Raw genomic sequence first — 25,551 nt, forward strand, 5'->3', positions numbered from 1 at the left:
GGTTAGGTAAATGGTCAATTTTGTGTTAGTTTTTCAATTCCATTTTCTTCTGAACCCACTAACAACCAGTATATTAAAATGCAGAATACATAAAGATTTACATATATTACCTAAAACAAGTAAATTTTCTATTTTGTAATCATATTTAAGATTCTGGATATATATATATATATATATATATATATATATATATATATATATATATATATATATATATATATATATATTGGTAGGATCAAGGGGGAAGTAACCAATCGGGGAGAAGCGGGGGAAGCAATTTTTTTTTTCTTCGTTTTTTGACAAAACTTTGTTCACGAACATTTTAGATTGGATGAAAATATGAACATTTAATAGAGACATTTTGTGATAAATGCTTTTGTTAACGTTTTTTTTTTTTTTTTCTTCATGTTTTGTGAAGTAAAATTTAGCCCGATTTAGAGTTTAGGGTTTAGGGTTTAATGTTTTGGGTTTAGTCCGTAAACCCAAAACACTAAACCCTAAAACCTAAACCCTAAAACCTAAACCCTAAACTCTAAACTCTAAACCGTTCGTGTTAAAAACTCAATCTAAATCCTAAATCTAAACCCTAAACCCTAAATTTCTAAACCCTATAAACCCTAATATCTAAAACCTCAACATACGCTCGAAAAACACGATAATTGTTATATATTACTTCTTCGAGAGTTTTCTCTCCAAAATAAAAACATGACAAAATTTCATTCCTCGTCCCTGAACTTTACATCAAATTTGACTCCATATCCTTTTTCTTTTTTTTGTGCATTCCTCGTCCCTAATGTATCAAAAATCTACATCACTCGCTCTCCTGGCTACTTTCTGTCTATTTGAGCCGTTTGTTCAGTCATGTGCAAAGCATGTGAGGGTAAAAAGGTCATTTTATCCCTAAGCTCCATCTATATCACCACCACAGTGACCACACCATCTCATCATTCATCCCTAAAAAACCCAAATCAACCCTAATATATTTTAGGCACCTACTTTTCTTATTTCCCTTACTAGAAATCAATACTCATAATCATCATCGTTCATTCATCTTCGTTATATAGCACCAGTAAACATTCATTATATCTCATCACAATTACCAGATCTTCATCAGATTCATCGTCATCATTTTTTTCACCAAAAATATCGAAATTCAATTTCCTCATTAGAACCTAAAGTTGAAGCTAGATCTAGTATCTTTATCACCACACGAATCTGAAACAATCCTCAAAACGTATTTAAAGTCCCTTAAGTGGCCGGAAATCATTGACGGTGGTCATGGCTTCAAACAATGACGCCGGAAATCCGCTTAATTGCCCTAATTTTTGTAACAGGTCTTCTGTTGCTGCTGCTTTTAATTGTTGATCTGACTGGAATATCGCGACTTGGTGTGCATCTGACGAAATTCCGGTATCAACGTCGTAAAAATCAAACACTTAATCGAAACCCATTGCCGGAATTTTGTGGTTGTTGTCCTCTTGTTTTCCGTCACATTCGGTAACATCATCGTCATCATCAGTCGGACTCCACCTTCTCTGGATTCGGCTGCCGGAGTTGTAACGACCCAAAAATAACATTACTAAGTATAACACAAATAACGATATTTAAAATAACATTACGACACTTATTATGAGTGGGATATATAATATAAGGAAAAAATGTATAATCAAGGAATGCATGGAAATCTTCTCACTGGCAACTTTTAAATAAGGTTTCCCCTCCCATTAGACAAAACACAAGGGTGTTTATCAACTAATGGTGACAAAATAGGGGTGTAGCATGAGTGCATGACCATCACAATATACTATCAACTAATCAACTATATATGCATATACATCTATAACAATTCAAATAAAATATATACCCATTTGTTATAACTTATAAGCAAGACTAAAAACCCGAACCTCATGCAACAAAAGCTTTTTTAAACTAGCCTATATGATTCGTTGTTTTACGAATGAGTCTTTGTCAGCCTTAAGTTCCAAGATATCGTCATCTAGCTTCCTTTCAACAAAACGGAGTACTCTCGCGCACCTTTCAGCCTTTGCAAACCGTTCTTGTGCAGCAACCAGGTCTGCACACCTTTCACCCTTTTCAAATCGTTCTTGTGCAGCATCCAGCTCAGCAGAACTCTCTCTCAGATCAATTTGGCCATATTTTTTAACCAAAATCATGTTAGATTTCATTTCCATAAGCAAACTAAACTTTTTCATGGCCTCCTTCTGTTTGCGAATAGCTTCCGATTGAGATGGAACCTTTTTAAGGGGAGACTGTGCCAGCTGTACAAAACAGATATAGATATGAGGTGGCAATTTGAGTAGGTTGGGCTGGGTTAAGTAAATGGTCAATTTTGTGTTAGTTTTTCCATTTTCTTCTGAAGTCTGAACCCACTAACAACCAGTATATTAAAATGCAGAATAAATAAAGATTTACTACACATTAACAAAAACTAGTAAATTTTCAATTTTGTAATCATACTTAATATTCTGGATCTGGATATATAAATCATACAAATTGGACAAATGTCAACACGAGCTGACGCGACCCATTTGGACCTGCAGTTGCTTAAGCAATTTCTTTATTCCCATTCTAAGATGTGGTTTAGCACAAAAATAGCCCAAGACTAACAAACTTGTCCTTACTAATACAAATCATATCAATGTATAACATACTGTCTAAAAAAAAGGTATTGATTTTACCCAAAAAATTTATTGTATGTATCCAACATTGAAACTTCCTATCATGTGTATCAAAATTTCAATTATTGTTATACCTCATCAAAGAACCTGAATTTCAGTTGACGTGACAACCATATAAGTTGCCATGCCATTTGCAACACCACAAAAACTGGTGTTGCATCATCTTTTACAGTTCATATGAGGTTAGACACATACAATAGCAATAACTAAATGTTTGATGCATAAACTAATAGTTTTAAAGCTGGATAGATGAAAAAACAATTTTTGGGTAAAGTTCACTATATTTCAAGCACTTAACTAAAAAGAAAGTAAAACAAATTACAAAAAATGTAAAAAGAGGTAGGGGGAGATACATACACAATTTGACACAGGAGACACGTTTTCAACCAACTCCTGTTGATCTTGATCTGATTCGATCTCAATATGGTTGTCTTGCATTGTTTGGTCAACGTCCCATTGGTCAACATTATGCCGTTCACATAATCGCGTGATAAGACCGGGGAACCACAAGCTGCATTTTTTTTGGCTAGCACACACCTTCATTTGTTTTGATATCACTTTTCCCACATTTATAGGTTCTCCAACCATGATACAGTACAGCAAAACAGCCATGTCTCGTTTCAACATGGTATCGTGAGCCGATGGGAGAAGGTTGTGTCTGACAAAGTCAAACCAAAGAGCGGGACCCACCTTGAGAGAATCACGTTTGAATGACAATTTTTTTGATGATCTTCCAACCAACTCCTTTGCAATCTCTCTTTTTGTGGAAGGCCGTATAGATGACTCACATTTTTCAAACATAGTTTTCCTCTGATGATCGATAAGAGAGAATAAAGCGTTGATAGAAGATGGAGTTGCATCAATTATTATACCATGAACATTTACTGCATCAGGTCTTCTAAAGTCATAATTTTTATAAAATTCACTGACTAATTGAATTGACACGTGAGACGGTTTCTGGCAAAACATTTCCCAATTATGAGTTTGGATACCTTGAGTGATAGTATCAGGAAATTTGTGAGAGTTATATTTTGACCATTTGAACCCTATTTCCATAAATAGTTGTCGTTCGAGGGTACATTTATTATTATTATTATTATTATTATTATTATTATTATTATTATTATTATTATTATTATTATTATTATTATTATTATTATTATTATTATTATTATTATATTTTTGTTTTTTGTAATTAGATCCGGTATAGGATATAGGATGTCTCTTGCCCAATATTTTACTAATCTGCAATCAAACACGAAAACATAATTGTTGGTAACAGGATACACATGAATCCATAACTAAAAACTGAAACGAAAACGCTACTGAAAACTAAAATTAAAACTGAATCTCAAACACAACTTTGAAAGCTGAAATTGAAAACTAATAACTAAAACTACACAGCTCGACCCGTGTTATCAATATGCAAGACCCGTTGGACCCATATACAAGACCCGCCGGACCGTCTCTATTATTGGACTTGATGGATTTAGACCCAATGGACCTTTTTCTTTTTATCTGTCTAAGAGCCATATGGGTCCTAAGGAAACTCATATGGGTCTTATGAAGAGTTTGGATTTACTTTGCGAGGCATATCAATACGTAAGACCCTTTGGACCCATATATAACACCTGTTGGCCCGTCTCTATTTATTGGACTTTATGAATTTAGACCCAACGGACCCATTGCTTTTTATTTGTCTAAGACCCATATGGGTCCTAGAAAAAACCATATGGGTCTGATTAAGAGTTTGGGTTTACTTTGCCAGGCCTAATTTGGTGTTAGTTTTTAAATTTTTTTCTGAATCCGATAACAACCAAATTATTAAAATGCAGTATTAAGATTTACTATCTATTACCTAAAACTAGTAACTTTTCGATTGTGTAATCATATTCAATAAATCAAGAATCTGGTTGTATAAATCATAAAAGATTGGACAAATGTCAACACGGCCCATTTCAACCTGCAGTTGCCTAAGCAATTTCTTATCATTGTTTAGCCCAAAAATAGCCCAAGACTAACAAACTTGTCCTTATTAATACAAATCATATCTATGTTGTATCTAAAAAGGTATTGAGTTTGCCCAAAATTCTATTGTACACATCCAACTTTGAAACTTCTGATCATATGTATCAAAGTTTCAATAATTGCTATACCTCATCACATAACCTAGATTGTAGCTGACGTGACAACCATTAAAAGTTGTCATGTCATTTGCAAAACCACAAAAACTAGTGTTGTGTCACATTTTACAAATTTATACGAGGTTAGATACATACAATAGTAATGACTGAATGACTGATACATTCAATATACTATAAAAGTTTTAAAGTTGGATAGTTTTTGGGTTAAGTTCAATATATTTCAAGCACTCAACTTTTTTCAAAAAAGAAAGTAAAACAAGTTACAAAAAATGTAAAAAAGAGGTAGGGAGATACATACACAATTTGACTCAGGAGACTCGTTTTCAATCAGCTCCTGTTGTTCTTGATCTGATTCGATCTCCTGAACCAACTGGTTTCTTTCTTCATCAGATTCGATTTCATGATCTGATTGGTTTCTTTCTTCATCTGATTCGATTTCATGATCTGATTGGCTTGTTTCTTCATCTGATTCGATCTCAATAGAGTTATCTTGCATTGTTTGGTCAACGTCCCATTGGTCAACATTATGCCGTTCACATAATCGCGTGATAAGACCGGGGAACCACAAATTGCTACTTTTTAGTTTGGCACAGACCTTCATTTGTTCTGATATCAGTTTTCCCACATTTATAGGTTCTCCAACCACAATACAGTACAACAAAACAGCCATGTCTCGTTTCACTATCTTATCATCAGCCGATGGGAGAAGGTTGTGTTTGACAAAGTCAAACCAAAGAGCCGGGCCCACCTTTAAAGAATCACGTGTGAATGACAAAAATGATGATTCTCTTCCAATCAATTCCTTTGTAATCTCTCTTTTTAAGGAAAGCTTTGATTGTAACCTACATTTTTCAAACATAGTTTTCCTCTGATGATCCGCAAGAGAGAATAAAGAGTTGATAGACGATGAAGTTGCATCAATTTTTTTACCATGAACATTTACTGCATCGGGTCTTCTAAAGTCATAATTTTTGTAAAATTCTCTGACTAATTGAATTGACGCGTGAGACGGTTTCTGGCAAAACAATTCCCAATTATGAGTTTCGATACCTCGAGTGATAGTATCAGGAAATTTGTGTGAGTTAAATTTTGACCATTCGAACCCTGTTTCCATAAAAAGTTGTCGTTCGGGGGTACATTTATTATTATTATTATATTTTCGTTTTTTGTAATTAGATCGGGTGGAGGATATAGGACGTCTCTTGCCCATTATTTTACCAATCTGAAATCAAACACGGCAACATCATTGTTGGTAAAAGAATACACATAAATCCATATCATATAACTCATAAAAAAACCTAAATGAGCTCAGATCCATTAGTGCATATTTTTTAACCAAAATGGTGTTAGCTTTCATTTTCTATAAGCAAACTAACTATTTAAGGGTACACTGTTCCAGCTGTACAAAACAGATATAGATAAGAGATGGCAAATTGAGTGGGTCTGGCTGGGTTAGTTAACTGGTCAATTTGGTGTTAATTTATCCATTTTCTTCTGAATCCCCTAACAACCAAATTATTAAAATGCAGGATTAAGATTGCTATCTATTACCTAAAACTAGTAAATTTCCGATTTTGTAATCATATTTAATAAAATTAAGATTCTAGTTGTATAAATCATAAAGATTGGACAAATGTCAACACGGCCCATTTCAACTAACAGTTGCTTAAGCAATTTCTTTATTCCCATTCTGATACTTTGTTTAGCCCAAAAATAGCCCAAGACTAACAAACATGTCCTTATTAATACAAATCATATCAATGTATAACATATTATCTAAAAAGGTATTGAGTTTGCCCAAAATTCTATTGTACACATCCAACTTTGAAACTTCTGATCATATGCATCAAAGTTTCAATAATTGCAATACCTCATCACATAACCTTGATTTTAGCTAACCATTAAAAGTTGTCATGTCATTTGCAACACTACAAAAACCGGTGTTGTGTCACATTTTACAATTTATATGAGGTTAGAGACATACATAGTAATAACTGAATGTTTTATACATACACGTACACAATGTACAATAGAGGTTTTAAAGTTGGATAGATATGTAATAACTTCATGGGTTAAGTTCAATATATTTCAAGCACTTGACTTTATCTAAAAAATAAAGTAAAGCAAGTTCCAAAAAATGTAAAAAGAGAAAAGGAGGTACATACACGATTTGACATAGGAGTCTCGTTTTCAACCAGCTCCTGTTGTTCTTCATCTGATTCAATCTCATCAACCGACTGGTTTCTTTCTTCACCTGATTCAATTTCATGATCTGATTGGCTTTTTTCTTGATCCGACTCGATCTCATGATCCGATTGGCTTGTTTCTTGATCCGATTGACTTGTTTCTTGATCTGATTCGATCTCAATACGGTTATCTTGCATTGTTTGGTCGACTGGATAATCAGGTTTCTGGACCCGTTGAACGTCCCATTTGTCAACATTGTGCTGTTCACATAATCGTGTGATAAGACTGGGGAACCACAAACTGCTAGTTTTTCGTTTGGCACACACCTTCATTTGTTGATATATCACTTTTCCCACATTTATAGGTTCTCCAACCACGATACAGTACAGCAAAACAGCCATGTCTCGTTTCACTAACGTATCGTGAGCCGATGGGAGAAGGTTGTGTTTGACAAAGTCAAACCACAGAGCCGGGCCCACCTTGAGAGAATCACGTGTAAATGACAAAAATGATGATTTTCTTCCAATCAACTCCTTTGTAATCTCTCTTCTTGTGGAAGGCCGAAAATATACCGCACATTGTTCAAACATAGTTTTCCTCTGATGATCGGTAAGAGAGAATAAAGAGTTGATAGAAGATGGAGTTGCATCTACTATTTTACCATAAACATTTACTGCATCGGGTCTCCTAAAGTCATAATTTTTATAAAATTCACTGACTAATTGAAGTGACGCATGAGACGGTTTCTGGCAAAAAATTTCCCAATTATGAGTTCGGATACCTCGAGTGATAATATCGGGAAATTCGTGTGAGATTTTTTTTTGCCATTTGAACCCTATTTCCATGAATAGTTGTCGTCCGGGGGTATATTCATTATTATATGTTTGTTTTTTGTATTTAGATCGAAAGGAGGATGTATAACGTTTCTTGTATATAGATAGGTCTTGTTTCTTTGGTACTTTTTCTCCCGTTCTCCAGGCTCGTTCTTTAGTCTTGCCCATTAATTAACCAATCTGCAATCAAACACGAAAACATTCTTGGTAAATGGATACACATGAAACTGTATCACTGACATTATATAACCTGTTCAAGCATATTTCACACATTTATTATATAAAACATATAGACAGAACGTTAGAAATTGCTATATAAGAGTGTCAACCTGAGTGTGGGTTACAATTGGTCTTTTCCTAGGTATTGGTCTAAATGGGTCAGGGTTGGGTTTATCTACAATTAACTTATGACCATTTTAAACAAACTTCATTTGTAGCTAACTTTAATAGCAAAATCAATATTGTTACAGTTATACATATAGATTGGCCAAATTATATTTAAAAGAATGTACCCATAACAGATTAAAAATTAGACTTACACTAATATCAAGGGCGGATCTAGTATAGGTTGAGTGGTAGCATGGGACACAAGTGAAATACGCGATGTATTGGAAATTTTTTAGAGTTTTTAACTAGTGACATCTGTAGATAATGTAAAAAAAAAATTTGGTACCACCATTGAAATAAGCCATTTAGTAAAAAAAGAAAAAAATGATTTTTAACCGGTGACTAATATTCCTAGATCCGTCACTGGCTACCCGCTTGACCCATATAGACCCCCCTTCCCTGATAACCTATTTGAACCATATGAGTTGACCTCTGCACAAAGTATTTGAGGTCAACCAAACATGGTTAAATTTCAGCTACTAGCTATTTTTACCCTAAACTTGCACATTCTACCTCTAACATACAATCATCAAAAGGATGATCAAAAGCATGACTCTAAAAAAAAACTATTTTACACAATAGCCACAATTTAAAATTTTGATGCATTCATACATAATACATTATATAGTTACACAGCAAATACATGCAATCAGATATATAAGAGTATGATAATCAGGTTTAGGATCCATACCAGTTGTACGGACTAGGGTTTCGGTAGTGACGGTTGTAATGGAGGTACGGTGGTTGACGGAGGAGGTTAAGCGGCTGGCGACGGAGAGGTTTCTATTAGTCTTTAGTTTTATTTTACGATATTAATATTATAGCAGTAGGTTACTTGCAACTGATTGATCCGGATTAAATGAAATATATGCGAAACGTATAGGCGGAAAATCAAAAAAATTGTGGACAGAGGGGCACGAGGGGGTATCTTGTTACTTGTTGGAATGTGCTTGGATGAACCAATAGGCTAGAAAAGTACTCCGTTTTTAGTTTTTACAGGAATTTGCTATTTACAATTTGTATCGAGTATATCTTAAAGAATTACTAGTACTTTTGAATAATTACACCGTTTAGCAGTTTGACTCTCGTTAGAATACAACATTGTATACAAGGTAAACTTTCTCCTTAGCCCTTGAATTCCACTTAAGTGTCTCAGCGGGGGAGGAGAGTGTTAACGCCCATGCCCTCAGATTGAACCAGGATTCCTACTGATCAGCAGTTGAGGCGTGTTATGCAAGTGCGGGAGATGAACGCGTGGGTGGTTTAGTCCCCTAAGAGATCTCGAACTGCTGTTAAAAAAAACTTTTGAATATTTACCGAAATATTTAGTTTATTTATAATGTTTGTTTTTATATTTAATTTAATAATGCATTATACTAAATTAATAATATATCAATACAGTCGTTACTGTTCACTCAAATAAAATATTGTTAAAAGGTATTTTCGTCTTTTGACTAACATGGTAACTCTCCACCCGTCTCTGATCCTTCCATCCTTAACCTATGTCCTTCCATTCTGTCTCACTTCCCACCCTTATTCATCTCTTCTTCTGCATCCTCAACCACAACAATAACCACCATCATCCTTACCAACATCGCGACCGATGAATCCACTCCGTCACATCGTCTCTGTCGCAAGCGCAAGCTACGTCGTCTTCTCCGCTTGCAGCCACTCTGTCACACGCATTGTTATCGTCTCTGTTATCGTGTATTTGATTTCCATTTTTTAATTATACTAATTTAAATAATAAAATAATTTAATAATATTTTTTTGGATTTTTTTTTTCTAAAAATAGCCCTTACGGCTATGCTTAAGACTTTAGGACATGCATTACCTACTTGTACATTTTTTTATAACTTCTCTAAATAACTACCCCACTAACTTTTGTTTACCACTATTAATACATAAAAATATTATTAATCATAACCTAAAGGGCTAGCTCTAGAAAAATCCTATTTTGTTATTTGAGAACAATTAAATAAACAATGACATCACTCCTTCACTATTTTAGTTTCAGAGTTTCTCCAATATTTTGTAAGAAATACTAAAAATTACACATCATCTTATTAATTAGAATATGACACCGAATTCTAAAAGAACTGTTATCAAAACTGACAAATCTAAAATAATATGATTATTAGACTGTGCGTTTGTTATTCAGCATGTTTGTTTCTAACATCTCAACATGGTGCTGAATGGTTCAGCATTCGACGTTGAACCATTCAGAGTTAGAATTATCTTTTATTCATTAAACACCTAACTTTTATGTAATATTCTCTCTAATTATATCAACAACACTTATTAAACAAATACATTGTAGTTTTTATTCATGTCAAAGGTCAATAAGGTAATTTTACATCATTCACATTCGTTCAAAATAATTATCAAACAGCTCATTGTCATTCAGAAGCAACTTCATTCAGAACCTTTGAATCATTCAGATTCTGAATCATTCAGATTCTGAATCATTCAATGTTAAGTCGTTCATTTTTATCAAACGCATTCTAAGAAAACATGGTAACGATTTTTTTTATTATGGTATTTACATGAAGAATGAGAAAGAAACGTCATTATTAAATTAAGTTTGATTATGCCAACAGTTTAATTGATTTGCTAATCTCAAATATATGTATCATTATTCGGTCAATTTATATTTATATATTATATATGACTACATAATATAAATCGACTGCATAGGGTTAATATAAGATTCAAAGCGGGCTGGGCGCATTTTCTCTCTTACAGACCGTCCTTTCGCACTGGTCTGCTCATGATCGGCCTTCTCATTGCTTGAGTCCCTTACGCAGGTCTGTTTGCAGGCCCGATAACATCAAATAAGTAAGATGGTGATGTTATTATGGGTTAAAATAAAATATGCTTAAAAAAATAATCCCTGTGACCTTTTGCTTATCCCTTGACTTCAATTTTAAACAGAGAAAGAAGTACCTTTCTAGCCAAAACTATCATTTTTAGTATAAATATAAATATAAATATAAATATAAATATAAATATAAATATAAATATAAATATAAATATAAATATAAATATAAATATAAATATAAATATAATTATAAATAATGGAAATTTATTAGATAAAAATTTAGTTTAATAACATGGGTGGGTTTTATGTGTTCCTAAGATGAAAGAGTTGGGAGGAGATATATAGTTATATACCGATACCGAATCTAACATGCTAGGCGCGTTTTCAATCAACTCCCACTGTTTTCCCTTGAGGTATATGAGTTGTTCATCACCATCATCATACAATACCTACGAAGATATAGCAAGTTAGCAAAAATCATAAATCGTCCCAAAAGGACGAGGCCGAATGAAATTCGAATTAATAATCAACAATATAATCAATCAGTGATAATATTAATACAAACTTTTAGAATGTACGAATTGAGAACTTGGAACAAATTTTGTTAAAATCAAACCTTGTGTGTCCTATGTTTAGAATCAAAGGATTTCACAACTCCTTCATAGTAACTGCAGCGAAAGATGTTCGCGTTAAAAAAAGTAACAAAGCTTTACGAATCTTACTCAAATGCTATGATACTTACGTTCCATATAACGGGCGCCAAATTTTTATCCTCTTCCCCACCAGATTTTCACCATGCTCAATAGCCTGAATCAATAAAAAAATGCAGGATATTATCAACGTAGTTGGAACAAAGTTCAATATTTTCAACATAATTGGAATAAAGATTTAGTAGGCTTTGCAAAGTATAAAGAGAAGGAAGGAGATACATACACAGTTTGTCATGAGAGACACGTTTTTAAGCAACTTCCACTTTTCTTCCTTTAGGTTTATGAGTTCTTCAAAACCGTCATCATACAATAACTGAATAGATATAGCAACCAATGTTAGCTAACATACAAAGTAGATTGCAACATGGGTGGTTGGCTAGGGGGTCAAAATGGGTCATGTTGTTTTTGTCCAAAAAAGGTACTCAATTTTTAAATTTATCGAGTATGACAATCAATAAATTTACGGGTTTCTTGATAATAAGTTAAACTTCCGGATCTCGCTTCCTTTTTCCCTACAATTCTGTTGACCCGTTGGACTCGATAGCCATAAAAAATAACCTAAACTGACCCATTAATGAATAAATTGGTTGATATTGTCGGATCCAATAAAAAAAAATATAGAGAAAATGAAAATAGACAATTTGAATAAAATGTTGGTCAACATCACACCTTGTGCATCTTTATAGCACAGCCAAAGGATTTGACAACTCCTTGGTGATACCTGCAAGCAAAAGATGTTCGCTTTAAAAAAGCCAAAAGATTCATGAATATCACTCGTGTGATATGATACTTACATTTGATCATCAGGCCACCAAACTTTTATCCTGCTCCCCACCAAATTTTCACCAGGCTCGACAGACACAGCCTGAATCAGTATATAGATTTGTATAATCCAGAATATGATTAGCATACTTGTAATGATGAGTTGTTCATGTTTGTTTTCATATGACAATAATATAACTGAAATGATGGGTTTGCACTATTTATGCGTTGAACGAGCTGTACAGATAGGTCAAATCTCACCCAAAATATTCAAAATGCAATCCGCCTAAACTGTTTTATTATAGCAAATATGTTCGTTAACTATTCTTAAATTCAAGAAACCTAGAAGACAAGAAAAAAACTGTGGGCCAGCCTATCCCGTTCGGACAATTCTATGAATAGAAGAAACTATAGCCACATAGTAATACAATATTACCTTTTTCTTTGATGAAGTGTCATTTCTCTTGCGTTTTTCCCTCACGTTTGTCACAGATTTGGGCGGCATTAATGGATAGTCGATTGAAAGTTTATCTTGAGAGTGAAGGTTAACCATATCCCAAGATTTAATTTGACAAATCCTGACAGTGAACAGCCTATTACCGATTTCCTCTGGACACTCAACTTTTATCATGTGAGTTGTACATGAAATAGTATCTCTCAATGAATTATCAACTTCTGCAGCCTTCATGTAAAAAATTGTAATATCAAATGGACCAACTATATTCAACTTTGAAGAAACTCAGTACGATAGCAGAAAATATCTGTGAAGATTATATATATGTATAATGTATGTATAAGTATTGTCAAGAGTGACAAGCACCTTAATGTCATTTTCTGATGCGGTTTTACGGATACATGCAACCCATTTGGAATAATCATAAAGTGCAATGCTTATATCTCGTCTCATTTTGCAGATATGTGGTTGCTGTTTAGCTGCATAGTTCATGAGAACTTTTTTTGCTAGTTGCCAACAAACAGGCAAGTTGATCTGCAATGGAAACAATACTAATCTAGGATGTAATAAGTAGTGAATTAAGAACCTGATTTGGTAAAGGTGGACAAAATAATCATACCTTTTTATCTTTTTTCACAGTAGTAGATATGAGATCTCGAAGTTCGAGCCCCTCACTTTCCTCTATGATCATGGTCATAATTTTCTCCATCTCATGTACAATTACAGAAGTATTGCAGCTTTAAAGTCATCAAAACGAAAACATGAGATGTTTTAGCACAAAAATGGTAACATTCTGCTAAATCAGAAGTCAAATAGAGTTATAGAACACGTCTATCTGCTATAAATGAAATAAATTTCTTACTCAGCAACAGTTAAAAACTGTTTAAATAGTCGAACTATTAGCCCTTGTCCCTCCAGATCCAGGTCCAACATAAATAATGGTAATCTGTATTTGCTAAATATTTTGAGTACTTTAGTCATCTTAGTATAGCATCCACCAGATGCAGTATTTAAAGTCTCGAACGTGGTCACAACTAGCTCAAAGAAATCCTGTGTATCAACAATCAGGAAAGAAAGTTACTTGCGACTATTGATATATTCTATTTATCTTAACAATTTGTTTATACCTTCATTTGCTCATTATTGTAGGGGTTTTCCGGTGCCATAATTCGCATGATCTCACTGATACAATGTGCAACAGAGATATTTACATCCAAATCAGGATGCCTCAACGTTTTCTTAGCAATAAGTACCTCAATTAGTGGATGCATTGATTGAATCATCGATAAAGATGGTGATTGTTTCACTGCGGATAGTATATGCTCCGTTTGCTATCACAAAAATACACCATAGATTTGAATAAGGAGTTCCAGTCATAGAATTCAAGAAGACATGAGCTTTTTTATTTTTTTATTAAATGTAACAGGATATTGGTTATTTAACTTGAGTTCATATGCTAAATATGATAAGCTCGTAAGCAGCAATAACAATTTTATCAGCCTTTTAAAAATTTTAATAAACCAATATGCCCTGAAAATAAGCTAACCCATACATAAATTAGGGCATTAGGTACATTTCTATATTAAGCAATCAACCCTAAAACAAAGTGTAGTCAGCTGAATTGTAGATCCTACTATACAAATCCTCCGTAAATAAATAACAGCTGACGTCATCGATACAAACTAACAGATTCAAGCAAGCATCGTACATTAAATTATATGTGAACACGTATTATAAAAATATACATACCACAAGAATAGTGAGAAGCTCAGCATTTGAAGAAGGCAAAATTAGCAATTTCTTCCCAGCGTTCATCAGCTTGACTTGAAGCTCACTGAATGAACACATGATTGAATAAATTGAAGTTCAAATATGTATGTAATTTAACCTGAAGCTGTTATTGTATGATGACGATTCTAACAGAATCCAATAAAACAGAATGCACAATGTGTGTGTGATTTGGCGGAAATTATATTTCGAGGAATTTTATGCGAGCCTAATTTGTCGTTTTCAATATTTTGCATTTCTATTTTAGTATTTTTTTTTATTTTTTTATACTTTTTAACAGCCGGTTGGGATTATCCGAGGGGACTAAATCACTCATTCCGATCATCTCCCGTTTCGACCATACCGATGCAGTGATAATAAACCCGCCCCATCGCTGCCCGGAAGGAAACCTTGAAACCGATCCAAGAGCACGGCCAAGTAAAATCCCCCTTCCCTTTACCCCAAACGATATGGAAAAGGTGTTATGAGTGAATACTTCATGGCAGAGATGAAATTGTATTTTTAATATGTAGCCAACGGGGGTCGAACTCCTGACCTCCCTAAATGAGGCAGGCCACGACCACATCACAACTTCAGTATTTTTTTTATACTATTGCGTATCTTTCTACTTTTTATTTATATGTTTATATTTAAACATTTAATTTAATATTTAGATATATATAACCTTTAATCTCTAATACAATCTAGTGAATTATTTAGTCTGTGTCAAGGTAATTATCAACTTCATTTTTATTTACATATATGTCATATAATAATAATAATTATAAGGAATAAGGATGAACTCTATCTTTACAAGTCATCTCTTAGTTTAGCCACGACCGGTAGAAGGTCACTGCACGTTTTTGTTTGATTTTGGTTGTTTCACCATTTTGCTATCGCGGTTTTAAATTCAGTTAGAGTAATATCCTTGTTAGATTTTGTTTGTGATTTGTGGTGGTAGTTTATTGATGAATTTTGTTAATTTGGGTTGATTTAAGGATATAGTGGTGTTTGGTCACTAATTTTCATGGCGTTAGGTATTTTGTGTCTAATAGGTTAGTTTTTTCAGTTTCACACAGTCCTTGTTCATTTTTTTCACCATCTTTCGATTTTTCTCCCGCATCTCGCTGAAACACAACTTGACTCGGATGAGTCGTTGTTACTGATCTCAATTTCTTTTTGTACATGGTTGACGTTTCCCGTGATCTTTGCTCGGTGGGTTTGTTTTCTCCGCCGAAATTACATAAATTCACATATTTGTTTATCCTTGTGGGTCTACCCTCTTGAGGATCACCTTAACCCTCTCAAGAGGGTAGACCCGACATATTTGTTTATCCTTGTGGGTCTAAAAGCGTAGCAATATTTTTTGGGCAAAATAGGAAGTTTTTTTAGGCAAAACTGGATGTTGTTAGGCAAAATTTGAAGTTTTTTTTTCTTTCAAAATTTGAAGTTTTTTGGACAAAATTTGGGTTTTTTGGGTAAAATTTGAAGGATTTTGGGCAAAATCTTGAGACCTTGGGGAAAAATATAAAGACTTTTAGCCAAACAAAATTTCACTGGTAACGAAAAAACTCAAATTTTTTGCACAAAAAAAAAAATTCACTGGGGGCGGGTGACCCCACTTGCTCCTCTTCATTTCCGCCCCTGTCTATCGTGACTAACACTATCCATCCTCTTAACTGTCACATCAGCGATACATCATCACATAAATCCCATAAGTAACCCATAAAAAAACATTATAACTAAACAATGTCTATCATGACTAAAACATAGTATTCTTAATTGTCACATCATAAATTAAATTTTTTTTTATATTTATTTAACTAATACAAAATTAATAAAAAGTATACACATAATCACAATTTTTTTAAACAACATTTTTATTAATAACACAAATATGGTTTGAAATTTTTGTTAAAAAAGGAGACATTATTTGTTATGTATTTGTTTTTTTTACATGATACGTTAAAGGCGTTGTACAATATGAATTATAGTTTGTACATGATGCATAAAGGTGGTGTACAATATGTATTAGTGTTTGTACATAAGGTGAAAAGGGTATTTGGTTATATAAAAGTACTAACTAATGGACCCTACCAATTCATAAGAAGTGTTTGCCAAATTCATGGTGAATGCGGGTAACTAGCTCGTGCATATGGTTAGTTATGCATAACGACGGGTAACTAGCGGGTAACGACGAGGTAAAGTGACCATATGGAGTGGTCTTATCACATTATCACTCTCAACCATTACACTCTTTCTTAACTACTAAACATTAATTAATTAAGTCACAATACAAATTTAAAAACAAAATGTACATGTAATTAAAACAATTTCTCATGTGATGAATTATACTTGAATGGTTGGCGACATGAAACTCTTCAGTTAATCGGTAATCAATTTGATAAATTCTAAACTTATACGAGTATAAATTTTATAATAGATTTCATACATAGTTGTGCCACAAATAAATTTAGAAGACATAAACACGAGAAAAATTGGATCAATAACTTAAAAGACAAAGTTTTTTGTAAGCTTTCAATTCATCAACCATATAAGCAAGGTTGGAGATCTCGGATCTCAGGGAGATCTCGTTTGAACATTTTTTGGGAGATATCGGCATCTCGAAAAAATCTCGGGAAGATCTCGGACGTTGACTTTTTAGTATTTATAATATAAATATATATAAATAAGTAAATATATGTACATTTATATACATTTTTATGAAATTTTACAAGTAAATTGAAGAAATGAGCGAGACAATTCGAAAAATTACGAGATTTCATTAGAAAATTCGAGAAATAAGCGAGGAAATTCGAGAAATCGTGAATTTGACCAAGTTTGACCCCGTTGATCGAGAAATCTCGGGAGATGGACATCTCATCTCTGCAGCCTTTCAAAAATGAGATCTCGGGGAGATCTCGTAGAGAAATAAGGAGATTTACAACACCGTATATAAGTCCATAACCTTGATAGCAATCCCACTCAGCACTCCACGTGTAACCAAATATCCACGTGAAACATTGCTATTCGTTAAAAACCTTACTCTTACGTGGCATCCAGATTCTATAAACTACACACACACATAATCACATTCATTTACATATACACACTCACTGTATCAATCATCATCCCTGTGCATCTCTTATCGATTTCATATTAAAACCGCCGGAGGTCGGATCTCCTGCCGGAGTTTCCGACTTATCAAAAACTAATCCAGCCGTGGCTCCACCGTCAACCGATCACAATCACGCTAATAATAACACTCGTAGAAGAAACGTATCGTCAAATTCATCACCTACACCTACTCGGATTATATACAGAGAAACTCTAGGATCGTCTGAATCGGAGCTCGATTTACCGTTTTGGCAACGGACGTGGTTCATTGGATTGTTATTAGTTATGGCGATTTCGTTCTTTGGTATTGCTGTTTTTCTGTTTCTAACCCTAGATTCTGATTATACATCATCTTCAGCTGCTCCTGTGTATGCTCCTACTACTGAAGGTGTTGAGGTATAATTTTGTAGATTTATGACTTTATTTAATGTATTTGTAATTGTTGATGTTGATATTGATTTGGTTGGACTATGTACCGTTACCTGACTGAAATCTGACCTATCTGACTGATTTTAGCTTCAATTCTATGCGAATTCTGTATTATCTTAAGTAAAGGAATTATTTTAATTTGTTTGTTGATGTTGATGTTTTTTGGATCATTTGGAGTCTGTAATAAGTATCACGTGATTAGAATTTGACTTTGAAGAATAATTTCAGTTTCCAAATGTTGATGATTTATGTGAAACTTGAAGCAGAATTTGATAAACTTTTCATGTGTTTTTGATAAACAATACGAATGAAAGGGCTTTAATGTTAACGTTGCAAATAAGTCTTAGATAAGAAGATTTGTTTCGTGTATTTGTGGTCAGTTTATGATTAAATTGATATACTTGGAATTTAACATATTCTTGTATGATGTTCTAAATGTTACAACAACAACAATACCCAATTCCGCGCCTGCGAGGTATGGGGGAGATAAGATGTAGACAATCCTTCCTCTACCCTAGAATAGAAGAGAAGTCGTTTCTTTAACCACGAGTCGAGAAAAGGGATTCTCCACCCACAGGAAAGGAAATTCATCCCTCTCTCTACTTCAGGGTAGAGAGATTGCTTCCGCGGGGACCTCCGGCCAGGAAAAAAAATAAAATAAAATAAAATAAAAAGAAATAAAATAAAATAGAAAGAAATAAATACATAAAAAAATAAAAGATAGACGCCATGAAAATGGTAGAATCAAATTTTCATGGGTTTTAAAGCCTGCCTGGAAATCAATTTAGGCTCTAAGCGGCAGTCAAGACGCCACTAAATCGACGCTTGTCGTTGCCTCAATAAATAGAGCCAAAGGACCTTGTGGACAGCAACTCGAAGGGCATGCCAGGTGGAAGTTGTTGCGCAAGCAAAGAGCCAACCACCCGTAGCAAACCAAAAAACCACTCATGCACCTTTACGGTAGACACCCCCGAAACCACCCAGCTAGAAGAAACCAACCAAGCTCAAGAGCAAGGAAGGTCGTCCTCAGCCTTAATGATCCCAAGATGCACCGAACGATGCGAAGCACTAAGTCTTACATACGTACATACATGCATACACACATACGTAAGCCTACATACCTACCTACATACATCCGAACACCAAAACATACCGTACATCCATGAGACGTACCTACGTACATACATGCATGCATACAGCCATACATACATGCATACAACCATACATGCATAACATACACGCCTACATAAGCATACATACATACGTACATACATATTGCATAAAAACATAAATACTTACATACATCCATACATACATGTAAAAAAAAAAAAAAACATCCGTAAACGTTTATACATACCAAGTCATACATAAACTTATTAACAAAACATACATACATGAGTGTATATACCACACGTCCACACCTACAGTCAAGCAAAAAACATACATACATATATACGTACATGCATACATACATACAAAAACAAACTAACATACAAAACATGCATACCTACATCACACATACATTACAAAACCTAAATGCATGCATACATACAAACAACCAAATGTTGAGAAAGATATAATAACTATACATCACTTGGAAATACCTACATCACACATACATTACAAAACCTAAAACATACATATGATGTTCTAAATGTTGAGAAAGATATAATAACTATAACTATATTAATTTGTTACGAAGCTAAGAATATCAAGATTCACTACTAAGTTTGTACTAAAAGTTAGGGGCTCAAAAATATGATAACCCTGAATCGTAAAATAATACTCATATTATTCAAGGGAGAGGGTGTGAGTAAGGTCTGAGTTTTTTTTGTTAATTTGGGTAGGAGTGAGTGATTTCGATATTTCCAAGTGTTGTGAACCTGTCATATTATGGAATTTTGAAAATTAGCATTTGCTTATTGATATTGTTCAATAAACTGACAAATTGAGATTGTTAGCGTATAACTTGATTGGTACTTCTATTACATACATTTGGATTAAGGATTGTTTGTGATATGCATTTCTATTGATTTTCTTTTTTATAGTTAATTTATACTGTTTATATTACTTTTTTCTGTATTAAAACATATTCTTTGGGATGTTTAAATTGGGAATTGCCACATAAGATTAAAAATGGATCACTAGCCTTCAATTACAAGGGATATATGGATATGTGATACAAATATGTTTTAGTTTAGAAGGTTAAAGCTGCTAAAATGTGAGTAAGACAAGGGAATCAGGTTCTTTTCCAACTTTGGATTTCATATCTTTACTGTTTATGTTAAATCTATTGAAACTTTCTTTATGCTAGATTACCTATGGGTCATTACTCAAGCTGATGCATGAAAAGACAAAATATCGGCTGCATTCACACGATGTGCCATATGGATCAGGCAGTGGGCAACAATCTGTCACGGGATTTCCTAATGTAGATGACGCAAACAGCTACTGGGTATGTTCATGATATAAATATGGATTTCATATATCTGAGTTACATATCTTAGTTTCAAACATAGGTGCTGTTTGTTACTGTATCTTTTACTTTAATTTGAACTCTTGTAAACCAGATTGTGAGGCCTATACCAGAGACATCAGCAAAACAAGGAGACAGTATAAAAAGTGGAACCATCATTCGATTGCAACACATGAAAACCAGGAGATGGCTCCATAGCCATTTGCATGCTTCACCAATATCAGGCAATTTAGAGGTTTGTGAACCATCCTTTTTATAGTTCTATATTCCCATATGTATATGCCTGCAGGTGTAGTGGGCCCCCCTCCAGTTTTTGTAGATACTAAAGATGTTTGAAGTTTATTCATGATTAATTTGTTAATATTTATGATCAATTTTGAATAGTTGTCCCTTCACAAAATGTTAAAGTATACTACATATATAATATTTGTAGCCAAAGTCGTTATTAATTTTGACCTTGTATATATATTTTTTCTTTCTATTGTGTTTGCTTGTTTATGATTGGTTTGAAATGTAAGCAAGTGAGATTATGTGTAGGTGAGTTGCTTTGGAGATGATGGTAATTCAGATACGGGAGATTATTGGAGGTGAGAACTACAGTAATTAATTTACTTTCATTTTCTTTCAAGTTTATACTTTGAATTGTTTCGAAATCTAACTTGAGTTCATTTTTTAGTTACTTACAACCCTAACATTGTATATATTGAGATTGTTGATCATTTTACTATGATGTCTGTAGACTCGAAATTGAAGGAAAAGGGAAAACTTGGAGACAGGATCAGAGAGTAAGGCTTCGCCATGTTGACACGAGTGGATATCTGCACAGTCATAATAAGAAGTACAACCGCATTGCTGGTGGCCAGCAAGAGGTTAGATCTGTCTTTATCATATTAAAATTGTGATATAAACTGGTCAAATTGATTAGGTGAAAAGATTAGATAAAATGAGAATTTTGTTAAGTTGGTCAAATCGGTTGAAAGTCAGCCAGAATGAATCTAAAATCATACAACCTTTGAAAGTTTGAATTGCATATTAGAAAATATATGGATTGTTATTGTAATTTTAAAGTTTTTATTGTTTATAATCATTTTTGATAATGATATTGATTATTGAAGGCAGTACATATACATTAATTAGTCTAACTTGGAATGGAAAATACAGTCCTGTTTTTGAGGAGTTAGTGAGTTACTCAATTGCTTACCCATGTTTCCACCTTATAGTACCATTTGTTTGAAAATAACTCTTAATCTCACATATGTTAACTGGTCGATTAATGTAATTATGGAAGGATATTTTTTTTATTTATAGAAATATAAATGCTTTCGAATTGTTATGTTTTCCAGGTTTGCGGTGTTAGTGAGAAACGCGCAGACAATGTTTGGTTGGCAGTGGAGGGTGTCTATTTGCCAGTCTCTGAAAGCAAATGAATGAATCATTATTCAATGTAGTTGGTAGTTTCTAGATGTTCTTCTGGGTTTGTGTGTACGTTTATATGCCAGCTTATGTGTAGTATTTATGTGGTGCAAAACACTTATAAGCAAGTTATCATAACATCATTAGGACATGTATTTAGGATCTGGGCGCCAACTGTTGGTGCTTTTGAGATATCTATTGTTTCATCAGAAACTCATTTTCCGTGTGTTCTATCAGAAACACTTGTGGGTCGATTGTATTGATAACTAGAAAGGGTCAGGTTAACCATACCTATACCTTTTTATTTTTGCTAACCTTATGCTCAAAAATTTTAGCACGACTCTTACTAGCCATGGTTTTTAAGCTAATCTGTCTATAACCTAACATTTAAGTAAGAAAATAACCATCTGCCAATGTCAATACATGTATTGTTTCTTCTCATGATATCGCCACAAATCATAATTGCGGTATCAACTATGAAGTTATAAATATGTTATGAAACAAATTTACTTTTTTATATAGTGAAATCATGTTCTAAAAGTGAACTTATTCTCTACTAATCATCAATGCTTGCCAAAAAGTGCAACCTACAACCCATTCCAGGCCACTTTGACCAGGTTTAAACAGATAAATTAAAAAAATAAATAACTAGATAGCTATAGTCAAAATATACTTAGCATGGCATCATCACTGATCAATAAATAAAAAAAATACCATCACTTAAATAAAATGGTAGAATAAAAGCTCAATAACGCGAATCTTTGATAGTGTTTTAACTCATACAAATAATCTCTAGGGAAAGTCTCCCATATACCAAAATTCAAAACAAACAATGAAGTCCCCCATAAGAAGTATTATGATCCACTGTCATATATTTAGTGAGACTTTACATACTCCTGGACAATGTGAAGCCCTTCACTTTCCTCACCATAATCCTGCAATATAATTCATATGTTGCTAATTAAAGATACATTTGCAACAAAATTTGACTTTGATATTTTTGTGTCAAAAGTTGTACCTTTACAACAAGGCATGAGCAACCCACAACCTTCCTTGCCTTTCCTTCAGAATCGATCTTGCACAACTGTAACATTATAACTTACCGTAAAGAACAGTAATTTCACACAATCAAAGGTTCTGTATGTGGTAAAGACCAAGAGTAAGATGGATTAAGTTTAAAAACTATGGTCATTTCTAGTATGAGTCATACCCAATCAGCTTGACCCACAAGCAAATTTGTAGCTTTACAATAAATTCAAAGGCAATCAATGTGTTAAGTATAAGAAGATGACAATATGATTACAAGAACAAATCTGAAAATTCAGTCAGAAACTAGTTCAAAGATTGTATGCTACGAGACTTGGAGCAACTTTCAACCAATTTAAGTTGCTCCCTTTTTAGCCAATTTTGTCATATCAAACACGGCCCTAGTCAACCGTTTCTCAACAACATGGGTTGAAATTGCTACCTTTAAAAAACATAAACCAGATTGATTATATGATTTATATCATAATCATATTGACGTTTAGCAAAATACAGAAAATATTTGACTTACACCAGCCCACTCGCCAAGAGTCTTGGCACTGGGAACGGTCACCAAGCTCACGTTATGGTCAGCACAAAGTGCTTTGACCAATTTTTGATAATCAGGCTGGTTACAATCTTCAGCCAATACACAAAGTTGAGCAGCGTGCTTTTCAATCACTTTCGCAGCCTCATGAAGTCCACGTATTAGACCACCATGAGCAACTGATTTTCTCAACACAAGTTGCAAAGCGGTCATGATGTCCATAGGCTCACCAAGTGCAGAAGCTGGAGCGGCTACCTCAACAGGAACAACACCTTCTTCACTGAAATAACAAAACATTCATTTAATTTAACTTTTAAACACCATAAATGAAATAATAGCCTTGTAACTCAAAAGCCAAAATTTTCACGTCATTGCATAAAAGAAACTTACGCTGCCATGTTTTTGTTGATATGATCTTAATGTCAAACTGTCAAAGAAAGAGCAGAAAATAAATAAATCAGATGGAGTAAAAATACGCTAATACAATTTAGAAAATTCAAGCAACATTCCACACATATATTACATATATAATTCAGCTACCAACTATACTACTTACAATTACAAAAGCACCAAACACCAAAGAAGCAATATTCATTCCCTCATTTTACACCAAATTTAGTGTAATATTATTCAACACGTTATTATAAATTTGTAAATATGTATAATATACTCCGTATAATCATCAGGACAAGATAGCTAAAAATTCATTTATGTCAAATCATAACATAAACAGGATAATTTATACATTGAATACAAACATACCCTCTATTATAAAGTTGTGAGCTTATATGACTACTGTAACGAACATTTCACAAAAAAACAATATACGTATACAATATACATTTATACACATAAATTATAAATAAGCAAAAATTAATTACTTACTATTTTTAAAAGTCAATAAACAATATGATGAAAACAATTTCAAACAACTAATAATATTGAGCTAATCATTTGAACTAACATAATCGTATCGAACTAAAAACAAATCATTTGTAAAAAAAAAAAAAAAATAGAAACAGCTAATCATTTGTAATTTATACCTAAAAATCAAAGTAAACAATTTGTAATCGGTAAAAACAATGAATTAATCAATCTTGATTCAGTAAGTAAATGTAATGGAAATCAAACAAATCAGAGATGAAGATAGCAAACCAGGTGTCGTTGCAGAATCAAAAAACGCACGAACAGATCGGTTGCGAAAGCAGAATCCGAGAGATTATAAGTTGTGTATGTATGCAAATCCAAAACCCTAATTGATGAGTTCGTGTTTTTACCCCTTCTACTTCTTTTAATTGATATTTTTCACCCATATACTTTAAGAAATAATTTGAAATAATAAAAATAGAGAAAGCTAAAGGTAACCAATTGTTATATTTAAGAAAAATTCAAACATGTATAAAATTAAAATTAAAATATTACTCTCAACCAACTTAATATATCACCGATTTTTACATACATTTATTTTTCAAACAAATTCTATAAAGTTAAAATATAAAAAAAACATAGTAAATACTTGAAAAATAAAATACAAAATAATGATTATTTAGGTGTCACACACACGGTACTAAACTTGAGAGTGAGACTAGTTTAAATTTAAGTATGTAAAGTTTGCTTTAGCTTAAATTTCCAGTTTCTGCTTAGTTATTTCTGTAAAATGAAAAACACAAAAGATTTTTGTTATGTTTTAGTAAAAAGTAAAAACCTTGGAAAATTCAAACATATTTTTCGTATTACTTATTTTCTGGTTAGTCATATCCGAACAAATTGACTTATTTGACT

At 33.3% G+C, this 25,551-nt stretch overlaps 4 protein-coding genes across 5 annotated transcripts; 1 reads left to right on the forward strand and 3 right to left on the reverse strand.

Annotated features, from left to right (window-relative positions):
* Nucleotides 1–1,623: 1,623 nt before the first annotated feature.
* LOC139894124 (uncharacterized) lies at nt 1,624–9,066 on the reverse strand. The gene is made up of 5 exons (XM_071877327.1): nt 8,942–9,066; nt 7,009–8,043; nt 5,142–6,065; nt 3,057–3,944; nt 1,624–2,279 (listed from the first exon to the last, which is right to left on the reverse strand). Exons 2-5 carry the CDS (start codon nt 8,029–8,031, stop codon nt 1,935–1,937), a joined length of 3,180 nt encoding a protein of 1,059 aa, XP_071733428.1. The 5' UTR covers nt 8,032–8,043; nt 8,942–9,066; the 3' UTR covers nt 1,624–1,934.
* Nucleotides 9,067–10,921: 1,855 nt separating this feature from the next.
* LOC139890409 (sister chromatid cohesion protein PDS5 homolog D-like) lies at nt 10,922–15,951 on the reverse strand. The gene is made up of 14 exons (XM_071873294.1): nt 15,842–15,951; nt 14,747–14,831; nt 14,125–14,328; nt 13,860–14,047; nt 13,617–13,734; nt 13,364–13,531; nt 12,980–13,225; nt 12,576–12,646; nt 12,451–12,502; nt 12,005–12,094; nt 11,814–11,878; nt 11,688–11,739; nt 11,425–11,520; nt 10,922–11,059 (listed from the first exon to the last, which is right to left on the reverse strand). Exons 1-14 carry the CDS (start codon nt 15,949–15,951, stop codon nt 10,922–10,924), a joined length of 1,683 nt encoding a protein of 560 aa, XP_071729395.1.
* A 1,909-nt stretch (nt 15,952–17,860) lies between these two features.
* Nucleotides 17,861–22,416, forward strand: LOC139894125 (stromal cell-derived factor 2-like protein). Its single transcript, XM_071877328.1, has 6 exons — nt 17,861–18,277; nt 20,625–20,765; nt 20,881–21,021; nt 21,324–21,373; nt 21,526–21,655; nt 22,130–22,416. Exons 1-6 carry the CDS (start codon nt 18,167–18,169, stop codon nt 22,211–22,213), a joined length of 657 nt encoding a protein of 218 aa, XP_071733429.1. The 5' UTR covers nt 17,861–18,166; the 3' UTR covers nt 22,214–22,416.
* Nucleotides 22,417–22,901: 485 nt separating this feature from the next.
* LOC139894126 (small ribosomal subunit protein eS12) lies at nt 22,902–25,050 on the reverse strand. Of its 2 annotated transcripts, XM_071877329.1 has the most exons (5): nt 24,925–25,050; nt 24,160–24,196; nt 23,755–24,049; nt 23,218–23,283; nt 22,902–23,134 (listed from the first exon to the last, which is right to left on the reverse strand). In XM_071877329.1, the coding sequence occupies exons 2-5, from the start codon at nt 24,165–24,167 to the stop codon at nt 23,075–23,077; spliced, it is 429 nt and encodes a 142-aa protein (XP_071733430.1). In that variant the 5' UTR covers nt 24,168–24,196; nt 24,925–25,050; the 3' UTR covers nt 22,902–23,074. The 2 variants fall into 2 exon arrangements, with proteins under 2 accessions (XP_071733430.1, XP_071733431.1); XM_071877330.1 differs by lacking the exon at nt 24,160–24,196 and having other exon boundaries at nt 24,925–25,018.
* Nucleotides 25,051–25,551: the final 501 nt, after the last annotated feature.

This window comes from Rutidosis leptorrhynchoides, chromosome 2 (genome assembly GCF_046630445.1).
Source record: "Rutidosis leptorrhynchoides isolate AG116_Rl617_1_P2 chromosome 2, CSIRO_AGI_Rlap_v1, whole genome shotgun sequence".
Classification (NCBI taxonomy): Eukaryota; Viridiplantae; Streptophyta; class Magnoliopsida; order Asterales; family Asteraceae; genus Rutidosis; species Rutidosis leptorrhynchoides.

Coding starts and splice junctions, on each gene's coding strand:
- LOC139894124 (XM_071877327.1), bottom strand. CDS start 8,031: ATGGGCAAGACTAAAGAACGAGCCTGGAGAACGGGAGAAAAAGTACCA. Junction 3,945..5,141: donor AGTCTCCTGAGTCAAATTGT/GTATGTATCTCC, acceptor GTTTGATTGCAG/ATTAGTAAAATATTGGGCAA. Junction 2,280..3,056: donor TGTCTCCTGTGTCAAATTGT/GTATGTATCTCC, acceptor TGTTTTGTACAG/CTGGCACAGTCTCCCCTTAA.
- LOC139894126 (XM_071877329.1), bottom strand. Junction 23,284..23,754: donor CTCTTGGCGAGTGGGCTGGT/GTAAGTCAAATA, acceptor ATAATGTTACAG/TTGTGCAAGATCGATTCTGA. Junction 23,135..23,217: donor GCTCATGCCTTGTTGTAAAG/GTACAACTTTTG, acceptor ATTATATTGCAG/GATTATGGTGAGGAAAGTGA.
- LOC139894125 (XM_071877328.1), top strand. CDS start 18,167: ATGGCGATTTCGTTCTTTGGTATTGCTGTTTTTCTGTTTCTAACCCTA. Junction 21,022..21,323: donor CAATATCAGGCAATTTAGAG/GTTTGTGAACCA, acceptor GATTATGTGTAG/GTGAGTTGCTTTGGAGATGA. Junction 21,656..22,129: donor TTGCTGGTGGCCAGCAAGAG/GTTAGATCTGTC, acceptor TATGTTTTCCAG/GTTTGCGGTGTTAGTGAGAA.
- LOC139890409 (XM_071873294.1), bottom strand. CDS start 15,951: ATGTACAAAAAGAAATTGAGATCAGTAACAACGACTCATCCGAGTCAA. Junction 11,879..12,004: donor TGTCTCTCATGACAAACTGT/GTATGTATCTCC, acceptor TTATTGATTCAG/GCTATTGAGCATGGTGAAAA. Junction 11,521..11,687: donor CTAAACATAGGACACACAAG/GTTTGATTTTAA, acceptor ATATCTTCGTAG/GTATTGTATGATGATGGTGA.